This window comes from Tribolium castaneum, chromosome 9 (assembly GCF_031307605.1).
Source record: "Tribolium castaneum strain GA2 chromosome 9, icTriCast1.1, whole genome shotgun sequence".
In the NCBI taxonomy this organism is placed as follows: domain Eukaryota; kingdom Metazoa; phylum Arthropoda; class Insecta; order Coleoptera; family Tenebrionidae; genus Tribolium; species Tribolium castaneum.
Genome location: NC_087402.1, coordinates 6099600 through 6113949, shown reverse-complemented (window position 1 = coordinate 6113949; position 14350 = coordinate 6099600). Strand labels below are relative to the sequence as shown.

At 40.6% G+C, this 14350-nt stretch overlaps 2 protein-coding genes across 4 annotated transcripts in view; one reads left to right on the top strand and one right to left on the bottom strand.

Moving 5' to 3' along the window:
• Window positions 1–6: 6 nt before the first annotated feature.
• LOC103312687 (uncharacterized) lies at window positions 7–2632 on the top strand. The gene is made up of 3 exons (XM_008194013.3): window positions 7–148; window positions 631–749; window positions 797–2632. Exons 1-3 carry the CDS (start codon window positions 121–123, stop codon window positions 1007–1009), a joined length of 360 nt encoding a protein of 119 aa, XP_008192235.1. The 5' UTR covers window positions 7–120; the 3' UTR covers window positions 1010–2632.
• rk (rickets) overlaps window positions 2446–14350 on the bottom strand; it is a 76743-nt gene continuing 64838 nt past the window's right edge. The window contains exons 4-17 of one of the 3 annotated variants that reach the window (XM_015979325.2): window positions 13476–13547; window positions 10500–10643; window positions 9948–10019; window positions 8495–8566; window positions 7998–8066; window positions 7665–7808; window positions 7130–7270; window positions 7011–7076; window positions 6815–6958; window positions 6593–6664; window positions 4874–5160; window positions 4455–4826; window positions 2994–4411; window positions 2446–2939 (exon numbers count right to left, since the gene is read on the bottom strand). In XM_015979325.2, the coding sequence (XP_015834811.1) occupies window positions 2841–2939; window positions 2994–4411; window positions 4455–4826; window positions 4874–5160; window positions 6593–6664; window positions 6815–6958; window positions 7011–7076; window positions 7130–7270; window positions 7665–7808; window positions 7998–8066; window positions 8495–8566; window positions 9948–10019; window positions 10500–10643; window positions 13476–13547 (3172 nt within the window). In that variant the 3' untranslated portion in view covers window positions 2446–2840. Of the gene's footprint in view, window positions 4412–4454; window positions 4827–4873; window positions 5161–6592; window positions 6665–6814; window positions 6959–7010; window positions 7077–7129; window positions 7271–7664; window positions 7809–7997; window positions 8067–8494; window positions 8567–9947; window positions 10020–10499; window positions 10644–13475; window positions 13548–14350 lie in introns of all 3 variants that reach the window. The other 2 variants (XM_008194017.3, XM_008194018.3) reach the window with 2 other exon arrangements.

The window sequence follows — 14350 nt, the reverse complement described above, 5'->3', positions numbered from 1 at the left end:
CTGAAATTCTTATAAACCTTTATATCGTAGCAGCGAAACACTGAAAATTAAACAGCTGTGCGTGTTAAACTGCATTTAATAACTCGTCGTTGTGAAAAGTGCTGTGACATTGTGGGAATAATGCCGTCGTTGTCTTCGCCAACACAATGTGAGTTTATTTTGGGCGAAAGTGCCGCGGCGCTGATTATTAATTATGATCGGACGATTTTTGCGATATGATCGAAGAAGTAGGACAAAACATTGAGTCACGTTTGACGAACTTAAAAATAAATGGATTAAGAACATGTAAACATTTGTGTTTTAGTTTTAGGTGAACAACTTATTGCGTCCATAATCGATTTTTTGCGATAATTTGTTTACCAACTCGGTGTGGCAATTTATTTTTACCAAAACTTAATTGAAAGTAAACAAACGCCAAAAATTTGTTTTTGTGTTAAGGAGCTTTTAATAAATCATTTCGAGATTGTTTGAAGTCAACAAGTTTCCCGTTTCGCCGAAGCGGGCCCGAAAATATTTTCATTAAATTTGCTGCGATTAATAATTAGGGCAGCGACGCTGCGTTTTAAAAATACACCTGTCTAGCACTTAGAAACTTGTAAAGTGCGCGCCTGATTCAAATCAACTTTGTAGCGATGGACACGGTGTACCCGGAACCCATGTCGAGGCTCCATCGGCGGGTGGTGCCCAAGAAGAGAAGAGGGGGCTCCTCCAGGTACCGCACACAGCCGGTAACCTTCTCAGAAATACAGGTAATTCGAACGAACCGTCAACAAAATGCCCGAAACGATCGTTCCAGGAAGTCGACGAGGACAACATCGAAGACCCCGTCCCCGAATCCACCACCAAGTCAGAGCTCAACCTCCTCAACAAGAAGTTCGAAGAGTTCAAACGAACCAGAGACTTAATCCTTAGCAAAAGTGATACAGAGAACGTTGATATTAACAAAAATTCAGTACCCTTGTCAGTATCCAGGTCCACGGGTCGGCTGCCATCGAGACCCTCGTTCTAATGTAAATAATCCCAGAACCTGAAACTGGACATCGAGAAATTCTCGACTCAGTCAATAAATACTCTTCGAGAATACCACGAAATTACTTTATTACGCGGGCTTTCATATTTTTAGACACAGTTCCTATGGAGAAATGCAGCGATTTTTTTGTAAATAGTATTTTTATCATTGTGTTCCTCCGATTCGAGTCGCTAATCACGTATCGTACTCGTAAATACATTTTTATACGCGCAAAGTACGCAATAAATTTTTTCGAAGGTTGTGTAATTTCGTCAAGTCTGCATGTGATGGGGAGTTGAATGGTGGCAATTTAGTACTATAGAAAAAGTAATCTAAGAGAAGGCATTCATTTATTTTTAGCTGCGACATTTTGCCAAATTCGTTTTTATTTTCATTTATTACCAATTCCAGGCCCGTTTTAGTCAGGGAAAAGCTACTTAAATAACATAATAGCGTTCCCAGCGATAAGTTTTTCCAATAATTGTAAAAATAGCCGATTATACGCACATGCGACGTTATTAAGTGCCTATCATACACTGCCTTTGTGCGTCTTTTAAGCGCTGCTATTGCATTTTTATCCGCTTTGGATTTTTTTCAGGGTGCGTCAAATGAGCAAAATTATATCTTAATTTTAAATTAGTCAACAGTTAGATACTAAGTATTTAATCGTGAACTAGAAGAATTTTAAGATACCTTTGTTGAAGAACTGTTCTCAGTTAGTCCAGTTTTTTTATAGTACTCCTGGTTTTGATAGATCGTGTTAATATTTTCTTCCAGAAATTTGTTGTTTTTCTTTGTACACTTGGACCAAAGAATGCCAGAAAAGAGCTATTTTCAGCACTCCTGCATTCTAAAGCAAATGCAGCAGGTTTTTGAGTTTTAACCACCAAAGAAATGCGTGAATTATGGTCTGATCTAGCTCTAACTGAATAATTAAGAGAACGCTGTTATTTCATGTATGTAATCGGTTTCCGGCTTATCTACTCCGATTATTCAATGGATCAAAAAAATTTTTACTACGTTTTTTAGGGTGATGTTTATTTTACATACATTTAACACAACTGGAATTGTGCTCATTTTGCCAGTCCTTTAACTATTTCATAATTCGATTGGTCTTCTGTATTTTCAAAAATTTGATTGTTTGGCTAGATTATTTAAAAATTGACTCTGATATCCAAAATATTAAGTTAAATAAAAAATAAAGAATTAACTCTGACTGCTAAGAACAATCAAAAACGCTCATACACGTAAAAGTGTTGCTTATTTGTATGCCCCTTGTAGCTTCAATTTTTACTTACCATTGCTTTTTTATTTAAGTGTGTTTTGTCTTGATCTTGGCACTTTATTTATGCATCAGAACTTAATGATCTTGGCGTTGAGGAGTTGCCACCAATTGATTTCTCGATGTCCTTGGTGTAAAATGCAGTTAGTAGATACTTAGTTAAGTGTATATTTTATTAAGTCTTTGTATGAAATTAGGAGGTAGATTTGTATACAACAATGTAGTAATAATATAATAACAGTATGGAATAGTTTAATTTCATACTTCCTATATTTAACATGGAACGTCTTTGTGTAAATAACATTTTATATTTATATAATATACTTTTGCGTTATAAATTATCACTTATTGTTATTAATTCCGCCTTAACCTAAACATATCACGCATTCTGTCTTATCGTTACGTATAAATCAATAAATACAAAACATTTATAGCTAAAATAGGTAGTGTTTTGGTAGCAACACGCTCCGAGTCTTGAAAAAAAAATCCACTATTGTCCTATCAAAACTCAGAGCGCCCCATTTTGGTAAACCTAGGTACTAGTGATTATTATCTGGAAGGCCCTGCTTCACTGGGCTGACTAGAATTATGGATCGTCTCCGGCGGATGCAGCGTCACAATGCTCTGCCTCCTGGCGGGCGTGACCGGCTGCGAGTGCAAAATGGCATAGAGGGGGCCTTCGCGCTCCTTGGACGGACTCACCAAAATCGCCGGCTGTTCGTCCTCCATCTGCATACTGGTCTCAGCCGCCGACGGAATGGTCGTCAGGAAGCGCACCGTGAGCCGCCCGGGGGACCCCGGCAGGTCCGCCTCGTCCTGGATGGCACTCTGTCTCGTCAGTCTGGGCTTGGCCCTGATTCGGTTCGGCTCGCTGGACGCGCTCGACCGCGACATGCGCCACGTGCTGGTGCTGGCTGTGGTGGCCGAGCCCGAGGAGTCGTTCCTCGAGCTCGACAAGTTGGAATCTTGGGACGTCTTGCGCGTCACTAGCCACGAAGACGCGCGCCGTTTGGGGTCCAGCAGCCGGAGCGGGATGCCGCAGTGGTGGTTGTGGCGCCAGGAGTCGGAGCGACTCGAGCTGAAGTTCTCGCTGGAGGAGACGGACGAGGCCCTCTTGTGCTGCTTCTGCTGGATTTCAGCGATCTGATAGGTGTATTGGTCGGAGCGTGGCCGGTGTCTGGGCTGTCTCCTCACGCACAGCAACCAGCGAGCTTTGGATAAGAGCCACTCCCGGGTTCGGGTCTTTCGGTCAGTTCGTGGCGGAGGGGCGCTTCTCTCGCCCAGGAGTTTTACGTTACAAGTACACGTGGGCACGTGGTTTTGGTTTTCACGGGAGGAGCGGTCCGCCAAACTGTTAGTATTCGCTGGAGTTTGTCTATTGCTAAAGTTAGAACTGTGTCTACAACGGCCGATTCCGCGGGTCACTCGGCTCTCTTCAATCGCTTTACAAATCATCACACAATCCTTTTTGAACTGTTTAGTCAGAATCGCGTACAAGAACGGGTTGCAGCACGAATTCAGCGGTAGGACAAACACGGTGAACACTTTAGCTTGTTCGAGGGAGATTAACTGCAAGCCGAACGCTGCCGTGAGGGAGAAGAACGCGATTGGGGACCAACACAAAAAGTCGGTGAACACTAGCAAGGCCATGCGTTTGGCGATTCGGGAATCGTTCGAGTTCCAGGCTTGGGAGCCCCGAATGGCGCAATACATCTTGAGATAGCAGCCCATTAGGATCAAAAACGCCACTCCGTTGATGAACATGAGGAAGACGACGTAGGTCAGGCTCGCCGCATCTTTGGTTTCAAACGGGAGACAAACGGCGAACTTGCGGTAGTCGGAGACGCTGAACAGGGGGAGGAGCCCCATGACGATGGCAAAGCTCCAGCCGCAGATCATTATATAACCGGCGTGTTTCAGCGAAAGCCTTTTGTTCAAATGCATGGCGTGAGTGATGGCGTAATTGCGTTCGAGAGTGATTACGGCCAGAGTGTAGACTGACAGTTCCGAACTGAGCACACCCAAGAAGCCGGATAATTGACAACCGGCGGACATCTGCCACGGAATGGCGTACATCCGGAACTCGCCAAGGGTGGAGGCGTCCACCACGGCCAAGAAACCTACAATTGTTACACTCCCAGAAACACGATTTCCAAAACTCACCTAAATAAATGCCCATGAAGAAATCGGCCGCGGCCAAGTTGCACACCAGAAACCGGGGAACGTCCATTTTCCCCCTGGAAAAAATCAGCACAAACACCACGGTCCCATTGCCCAACATGGCACAGAGAAACACGATCCAGACGCCACACCGCAGCGTCCACCAGTCGAACAGGTCCTGGCACGGTAAAAACGGGCCTGGCAAAGGCAAACACTGGATTTTTCCAGGCGGGCCGTCGCCGCCCGCCACTCGTTGGGCCTCCTCTTCGGCGTATTCCTCCATGTAGGAGGGAAAATTCCCCGGGTAGGTGAAATCCGACCGGAGGTTTTCCCAAATAGTTTCGAATTTTTTACCAAACTTGTGACTCAAATTTTCTAAAAAATTAAAGTAGGAAAGTGTACAACTGTTGGAATAAACTTACGTTGCGAAGGCCAGTAGTCGTTCAAACTGGAGTTCCACATGTTCATGTCAATATCTTCAATGTCTGGAAACACGATGAAATCTTTGGCTTTCGGGGGCGGGTTTGACGGTATCAGAGGTAAAAAAGCGCAGCAGTGGTAAGCGTACGCCAGGACCAAAGTCTGGATACGGGGGAATTCCTCCGGCGGTGGGAATTCACGCAAGTTCGGGTTATTGAAAGTTTTTAAATGGAGGAGGCGCTCTAAACCGGCCGACGGTAGATGCGGAAAAACATTCTGGCCCAGATTTCTGTAATTAGCCGCTTTTTTATAACCCAGTCAATTGAAATATTAGGTTGGAAAAAAGTTTGGCCGTTTTTGTACTTTTATTACAAATCAAAATAAAAAATACAGCAACAACAAAGTCTTATTTATTTATTCGCCATTACTTTCGCCCACCCTTTTACAACATAAGATTCCTCCTAAAATGCTGCCGATTTATGTAGCAATGATCAGCTGGAGACAGCCGTACTTTCCAAAATTGTGTGATTTTTCGCGGTCCTGATGCAAGAAAACATGAGCTGTGTTGACTCTTTATGCAATTATATTTTTTTGTATGCGGTCAAGTTGGACACAAAAGACGACGTTACGATTTGGCCTCGTTAAAGCAGTTGCCAATGCACAATTCCGAGAGACACCAAAAAAAGCATAAAAGTGCTTTTTTTTTTAGATGAAATCTTGGAATAGCTGCTTACAGGAAACTTGTACCAATATCTGCAGTTGGTTTTGTCTATGAATTTGTGGGAAAAAAGAGTTTTGCATGATTTCTCACGATTTTTGACCACGCGGCACTTAGTACCTGAATTACTCACATTCACAGGAACAATAACATTAGTTTACAACGTTTTATATCAACAGATGAAACCAATGTGTATCGGTAGAATAATTAACCGTAAGTCTTATACTGAAGTCGAAAAAAAATTAGGACGTCGAGTTTCATTATATTTATTCATTATAAAGTATCAGTATTTGACAATTTTTTCAATATAAAAATATTCTTCTTTTGTACTATCAGGGTCAGTTTATCTTAATGTGAATTAGTAGTAATCGAATAACATATTTTTATCCCCTATCTTCATAAGACTTTAAATTAAAATGGAAACATTCACCATGTTCATCGCTTAAGCTTCCCAGGTTTTGTTAACATAGAAAAAACTGTTTGTGCCTAATTTACATTCACATGATGATATTTTATAGTAAATAAAATATTTAACAATTTATTAATCACGTCAATAACGAATTGTAAACACACCACAAAAAAGGTTGATTCAAAACTTTTGAAAAATTTAATACGACACAGATTGTTTCTTTTTTGGCGCTGATTTGTGTCAGTTTCTCTTATTGTAACTAGCCATAATCGCCTAACACATTTCTTTCCCAAAAACCGTGGTATACCTCTCTTCATAAGACTTAAATCTTGATGAAAACGTTTACCATTTCCCCGGTTTTATTCTGATAATCTTCCACAAACAAAACAAAAGTTGTTTGAGCTTAATCTACATTCTCTTGGCCATATTTTGAAGCAAATAAAATGTTTAACAATTAGTTTATCACAGAAACAACGAATGCCAAACTAGGCAATAAAATAAGCTTTCAAAAGACATAGGTATAACTTAAAGATCTTTTTGATCCTCTGAACATAAAACGGGCAAAACTTTTTTCCAGCCTAATAAAATACTTACAAATCCTCGATTTTTGAAATCGGAAGGAAGGCGTCCGGGTGTATGAAAGAAATCTGGTTGTCTTCGAGATTTCTGCAATGGCACGTTGTAAACGAAAAGACAAATTCCACATTCCGGCTATCGTCAAATATTTCAATAAAACATTCAGACAAAAAAAGAAACTATGTGAAAACTTGTAATAGTGTTTAAAACGTTTTAACAAATAATTAATGGCGCGCTTACAAGACTTGGAGCCTGGAGAGGTTGTAGAAGGCGTCTTGCGGGATGTATTGGATTTCGTTGTGAGCCAGGAGTAGGTCGTGCATTTGGTACATGCCCCGAAATGGCCTGTTTTCCAGCGTCCGGATGTGGTTGCTGGCCAAATCCCTGAAAAAGCGCCACTTTATTTCGGAGGACAGGTCGTCGAAAAAACACTTACAGGACTCTCATCTCCCTGCAGTCGTTGAGGTCAGGTATAGTTTTAAGCTTGTTCGACTTGAGGTCCCTGCAAAGGATACAATTAGCGCCGAGCGTGGGCTTTAATGTTGATATACTGACAAGCTTTTGAGTCTGGGACAAGTCGTGCAGAGAGTGGAAGGGACGGAAGAAATCCCTGCCCTATCCAACCTTAGGATCTCCAAGGCCGTTGTGCCGTTCAAGTTGGGGAACGTCGACAACTCTCTTGCCTCAGACAGAATCCTGCCAACAAAGAAGGACATAAATCAAATCACTGCCAAACACAAAGACGCACGAAAAAGCTCATCAGATGTAGGGGAAGACGGATGAACCATTAAAGCGCACAATGAAAAAACAATTTACATGTTTTTTGCGGCCTTTGTTTCGGGATTAGTAAGTGGATCATGTTCTGGTTAAAGGAAATAATAAAAGCGTCGCCCCCCAATTACCAGCAGCGACATGATATGATTTTACGACGGTATAATAGCAAAGACTTTACAACTTCCTTAAAGTAGCAACTCCCATAAAATCGTCGAGGACACTTTTTGAAATTGAATTTCGCGTCGTAAAAGCAGACAACGTTCGAGTATTAATTCGAAGCGAAATGTATGCACATGAGGTAACATATAATACTTGCAGCTTTCGAAGTCGCGGCAGAAAGGAGAAAGCGTGGGCGTCCACTCCCGTCAAAGGATTCCCTTTCAGCTCTAACAGAGCCAGCGCGGGTGTCTTCTGCAGTAAGCCCCCACGGATATACTTGATGCGGTTACCAGATATCGATCTGCAACAATTACAAGTTCAACGATCCTCAACTCATTTAATTACGATTTGCACGACCAAATCGGAGCGCTTCACCTGAAAGTCTTAACATTTTTAGATCGAATCCAATTCCACACAGAAATCTCTAGTCCAGACCGGGATAATCAGAAAACCGCAATATTCAACGGTTCAAACAAACGGAAAAACTTACAGTTCCTGCAGTTTGGCGAGCTTCGTGACTGCTGCAGGTATCTCAGTCAGGAAATTGTCGTCCAGCTCGCTGGAAAGAAGTCTCCAATTAGAGGATTCTTCTTCATTTTTTATTAATTCAAACTAAACATAGTTATTCGTATAGGGCGAAACCGTTTGCAAATTTTTATTGACACAGATACTTATCCCCAAATTCTGGTATCATCACCTACATCTTCTCCCCAAATTGCGTAGGTATCTCCCTCTTTAAGCGCACCGCCCCTAGCGTTAAATCGCTTTCGTTGCTCCCTTTCCTTTATAATCCGAGCTGTTAAAGCAGCGTGATCGTTAAAACGGCCAATTTCGCCCGAGTCTCTAATCTAAATATCGATAAAAATCAATTGCTAACAATTAAAACCGCCACGACGCCACCAGGTGGTCGATCTGATAAAACGTGCGAGAGGCCTTGATTAAGTGCGATGATACAGCATTCCACCATCGATTAAGTTCGGTACTTACAGGACTTTCAGCGACGTCAAGTTAGCGAAAGCTTCCTCTGCGATCTCACTTATCTGGTTACGTTTCATCAATCTGAAAAATAACACTGATTAGTGGCAGTCAAATATCAAAGTTACAAAAGATCGATGGCGAGGCGGTAAAGCCATACTTTCGGGATTTAGCTGTGCAAATTTTGACTGTAAGTTAAATCGTAAATCACGATGCTTTCACGAGATAGCTATACTGTGACTTGCTGTTTTAATGGAAATATAGGCCAAAACTTCCATTCGCCGCCGTAAATTATGCCGGAAAAATGCAGAAACGTTGAGACGAAATTAATAAAACGCGTGTCCAACACGCCTGCAATATTTCAACTCCTGGTCTTGTGTAGAGTAAATACCGAGGCAATTTACTAGATTTACAAAAATCTCTTGCAATTTTTAACGCGTGTCTCTCGTGCACGCAACTTCCATTCGTCACTGAGGATGGTTCAATGGAATCGAAGATACTTTGATCTAAAAATTATTGGAAATGTGTCGGGTGCTTTGAAGTGGGTAATTAACGGGCGGCTATATTTAAAAACAGTTTGAAGCGTCTGAATACGAACGGGTAACAAATTGCGTTAGCTGATAATTTTCTATTTAGTTTAATAAAAACATTTCGCGATTTATTCGAATTACGCGAGAATTGCAAGATAGCAGATTTATTGGCGCTATACGAGCCTCTTCGCTGCACTAATTTAACTCGGAATTAAACTCGAAACAGTTGAAATAAAAAAGAGCCCTCGAGGGTTCGAGCTATTCCAGTTGGTTTCAATTTTAGATGAATTAATTAAGATTGCATGACGCATTACTGATTTACCTTGAATGCGAAATTGTGCACACGCTGGCTTTTCCATTCATTTTCACTCAGTTTTTATTAAGTTTATTCATAAAGTTTGCAAAAGTGACCAAGTCCCAATTGAAAAAATGCAACGGTGTCAGAACAAATTTCTGCAGATACGTAGATCATGTGAGTGGACTAGTAAAGAGAAAGAAACTTGATTTTTTAGCAGATAGTGGTCGTAAAAGGAAAAACTTGTGTGAATTAAATAAAATCCAAGCGAGTGGATTAAACCCAGCGTTTTATTTTTACCCAGAGATAAATAATTCATAAATTAGGTGACTTGACACCAGTTCTGTTACAGTTAGGCAATCAGCGTTTTAAAGCCACTTTTAATCCCCAGCGCCGTATGATACTAAAGGCACAAAGTCGCTGCTCTCGTTACCTTAACAATTACGAAGTTGTGTGGCAATTGACCGATTTAAAAATGATTTTAAAGCCCGTAGTAACTTCTTCGCAATGCCCCAGTTTATGGTCCAATAAAAAACAAAGTGAATAAAACTGTGAAAGTCGTAATATTTAAAAGCTCTTTTAGTGTGGATTTTGAATCGGATGGCCGCAAACAAACAACAAATTGCGATAAAATACTCACAATACGACGAGTTTATCCAGCGATGGGAAAGCGGCCGGAGGGAGGGCGTTGATGAGATTATTTCCAATGTTCCTGGAAAATAAGCAGTTAAAACGTGCGAATTTTCGGCATGAAAATTTGGTTTCCGGGCTACGTCCGAGTGCCAATTATCTCCAATTGTGTCTCAATAATCGGTTTTATGGTAATTGAGGCCGTTTATTTACGGTACAAAACAGTTAATGACGTGTTAATGAGAGTGTTTATTAGTTTTATTAGCGCATAAATAAGTGTAAAATGTCGTAAAGTATACAGTAAATAGAGTTACAGGTGAGTAGGTATTAGTGTACCAAGTGGTCGTCAATCTTGCTCTTTATGCTCCAACAACCACCTTGCCATTAATCGCTCGATTAACTCCCATGCCAATCAAACTTTTTCTCAATTTCAATAATTAGAACCCAGACAGACAGCCAATTAATTGATTCAATTAGTTGGACGATGATAATTGCGCAAGTGGTCGTTGAAGCTGCTGGTGTTTCCTGGTCGGTAAAAACACAGATTGGTCCTGGTACTCACAGGACCTCAAGGTGCAGGAGACTGGACAGTGCCTCCGAAGGAACACCGCGCAGACGGTTGCCGTCCAGACGCAAGCTGCGCAGTGCAGGAACCTGCTGGAAAGTGGTTCCATCCAGTTTCCAGATTTCGTTATTGCCCAGATGCCTAACCCAACAATACTCACTGCATCATCAACATTTTTACAAGCTCGGCGGCGGAAGAACCCAATTTACCACTCAATCATTTCCGCTGAACCACGCGAACACGAAATGAGTGATGATAAATTGACAGTTTATTAAACACAATTTTTAACAAACTGTAAATGTGGATGAACAAGTTTTATTTACAAGTGATTGGGAAAAATTCTAGTCAAACATTGCCATTTTGCCAAATGGCCTAAAAATGTTCAACTAGTTTTTCGATGCACATTAAGCGAGTTTAATGCATGTCGCTGTATGTTCGATATAATTGTGATAAACTCATTCAATTTGCATTGATAACGCGACATAACTCGTAATCGATAATGGAATGATCGGGAAACATGGAAAAATGGAGAGAAAGTTGTTTTGGTCAATGTGTGGCGGGACTGAGATAAAATTGCTTCAAAGCCCTATGAATACCCTCATTTGTTATGTATTTCCAATGGTCAAAACTCCCAAAAGTTTCAATGTCAGATATTGAATCCGGAATCGTACAAAGCGCCAGATCAATGGAAAGAAAGTTATTAGAAAACTTCTCCAGCTTATTTTCACTTTCCCTAGTAACGTGACTTAGGCTGGTGATGCATAAATTGAGCCACATCCAGTTGTTTTATTAATTTTGGGACAAGTTGGCATGAAATAATGTCGCTATCAAAATGCAGGGTACACCCGATAACAACCTACAAGCAAACCGGCAACGATAAATTTTATTGTTATGACCCATACGTGCAGTCCCACATTACAAAAATGATTTAATTACAAAACGTACTTTTGTGGCGTCTGTCTTCATAAAAGTGGCTGCTAATAGCAATATTTACAACATTAATGCATATTTGTATCAGCAAACACCACTAACAATCATCCGACACTTGCCTCAACCACCGGAATCCGGAAAGTTTGAGAGCAAGGTAAACCCCGGAGTGGAATTTCGCCTTTAAAAATCAATTAAGAGCAATGTTCAGCCATCAATAGAATATAATAAAAATAGTGATTATCATTAACACCGTTCTGTATCGAAAAAGCGCTCCCGAAGTTAATCCAACAGTTAATGACAATTATTGGGAAACTTTTTCCAATTGTGGTGAAACAGTGAGGTTTAATTTACGAGAGTTGGGTTCATTTCGACAGACTCGGAAAACTTATAAAATAATAATTGTATTAGCACCAACAAAACATGCTTTCTGTTTAATTTTATGTTGAAATTCCCTAGCACGTGAAAATTTCCAACTTTGCGCTATTAAATTTGCGTATTCGGTAAAGTTTTCACGCAGTTTCCGTCCGAGTATGAGGTAAATCCGTTATAAATCAGGCTCGTCGCGGAAAAACGGGCACTAGGTTAGAGGGATGTGAAAGACAAACGCGACTAAAACTAACAAACACTTCCTCCAGGAAGGAATATTTTCCCCATTTGTAGGAAGGGCGTCCATCGATCGGGCTGAGGGCAAACATTATTTATTCTTATTGTGGCGCTGACTGGACGAAATCAGCTCAAAAGAATCGATTGATTTTAAATCTGGCGCAGCTAGAATTTCATTTCATGTGCTATTATGCCACCTATAAGCGTGTTCAAGCAGAAGGAGTAACTAGCCATAAAAAGAATTAATTGGAGTAGTAACTTTTTATGGCTCGGATCGTAAACGGTGTTACTTTTTCTTTTCCTTTCAAGAGCCCAAATAAATTATCGCAACGTTCTCTAAATCATATTTATAATGATATGATCCCGCATTTAATTTCTTACTCGAGCAACTCACTTTAGCTTTGACGCCCGAGATTTATTGCGACCAATTTAGTTAAGAACTTTTAGCCAGATGCGGAACCACATGCTCATGTGGGCGTTTAAGTTACTCCAAATTTAATAAAAACGTTATCGGAGGAAATTTGTTTCGGATTAAAATTTTCCATCAGGATTGAAAAATAACGTGAGAACTGGATCAGCGCCAGAGCGGTGTGTTGTTGGGCTGCATATTCATATTTAACTGCCGCAAACAACGATTTAATGAATGGGATAAAGGACACAATTATAGCGGATTAGCTACAATTCGGGCAGTTTGCTCTAAAATTAGCATTAATGGAGTTGTTTAAGTAAACGATCGTCCCGACCGGAAGGACGATTGTGCTCCGCTGGGCCTATTTTCGGGCAATAAGTCCAAACTTAAAATTTAATCAGCCCCTGAGTTAGCACGTTATCTTTTATGTACATCGCTCCAGCTAACACTGGCCCAGTTGAATAAATCCGGCACTGCATTCGACACACACCACAATGACAAATGTCTAGACAGCCAGGCATAACACTCAAATTTCCTTAAAATTTTAGAAGCTTTCCCCGACGTATTATGCAAATTCGTGTGTTTTCTTTAAATCCGGTCCGCTGAACCCAGAATTTTAGGCAAAGACCGATTGATTAATTCTGGCCCTTTTACTATATTACAACACGATATCCATTCGATTCGTTTCAGTTTCCCGCAAAGACCCTTTATTTGTCCTATCCGCAGAATCGCAGTGTAAACAGAAAAAGGACAAACACTGAATCGAGCAAACATTGTGGAGACCGAGTTAAAGATAAAATCGACTCTCGGAAACAAGTGCAACATTCGTCGCCGAAAATTTGACAAGTCGGTATTTTTTTACGGCCCTTGGGGTGTTTATGACCAAGGTGCCATAAAAAGTAGTCAAGCTCATCGCTATTCACCCGGTGTTTATCCCGAAATTCAATATCTAAACCGGACTTTGGAAGCAATCTTAGAAACAGTCCAACAGGAATTATCAGACGCGGCCGATATTAAAATAATTTACTTACAAAGTTTGGAGTTTGCTGAGGGGGCGGAGGACCTCCACGGGGATCTCGGAGAGGGCGCACCCTTGCAAAAGTCTGAAAAGAACGCAAACAATGGGTATTTCACGAAAACAAACCGTGCAACAGACGCTCCCAAAAAACAACTTTTCGACCGACGTTTCACTCGTACTGGGAATAATGGTGGAAGTGTTAAAGATCCAGTCGGGTCTGGCATACTTGGGTCAGTTGGGGGCAAGTCGGGACAAATTAAATTAAATAGGCTTCGGTTAACCCAGGTCAAGATGCAGGAATTTTCATCTCGTTGTTTATTGTGTTTTTGTTACCACTTTTTGTGGTTATTTGTTTTCCATTAACATTTTCAATGGATGAGAAAAGAAAACCTCTCCTTGCAAATTTCATGTTCATTAGCTATTACAAAAACATTTTTTGTTATTCCACTCAGGGAAACTGGTCTCAACTGTTTTGTGGGGTCATTTTTGCCACTACAATGTGGCACGAATGGCTTTGGAGCATGGCGAAGGAGTGCTCCAATAGAATGTGCCACAATTAACAAAAGTGTGTAATATACAGTTTTTTTATTTTTCTATTTTTGTAGTTGGTTCCTCTTAATTTTGTTAATTATTCAAGCTTTATCAATAAACGATTTGACACTGTTGACAGATCACCACTAGATTACAGTGATGATTGATGACACCTAGCCCAGCATTGCCTAAAAATTTGTTGTAGAAAAGTTCTCTTTGCCAGTTCCACAATGAACATGAACAATTTGTAAAACCAAAGTAGAAAAAATAGTTTTTATAAAATCGTTTTATTACACCTACCAGCTGTTATTTTTACATTGTGTACTTAAAAGTAGTATATTTTACCACTACAGTTGT

Bases quoted from the DNA above. Each gene is read 5' to 3' on its own strand.
- LOC103312687 (XM_008194013.3), top strand. From the start codon at position 121: ATGCCGTCGTTGTCTTCGCCAACACAAT. The intron at 149-630 runs GTGAGTTTATTT...TCAACTTTGTAG, and splicing joins GTTGTCTTCGCCAACACAAT to CGATGGACACGGTGTACCCG. The intron at 750-796 runs GTAATTCGAACG...CGATCGTTCCAG, and splicing joins TAACCTTCTCAGAAATACAG to GAAGTCGACGAGGACAACAT.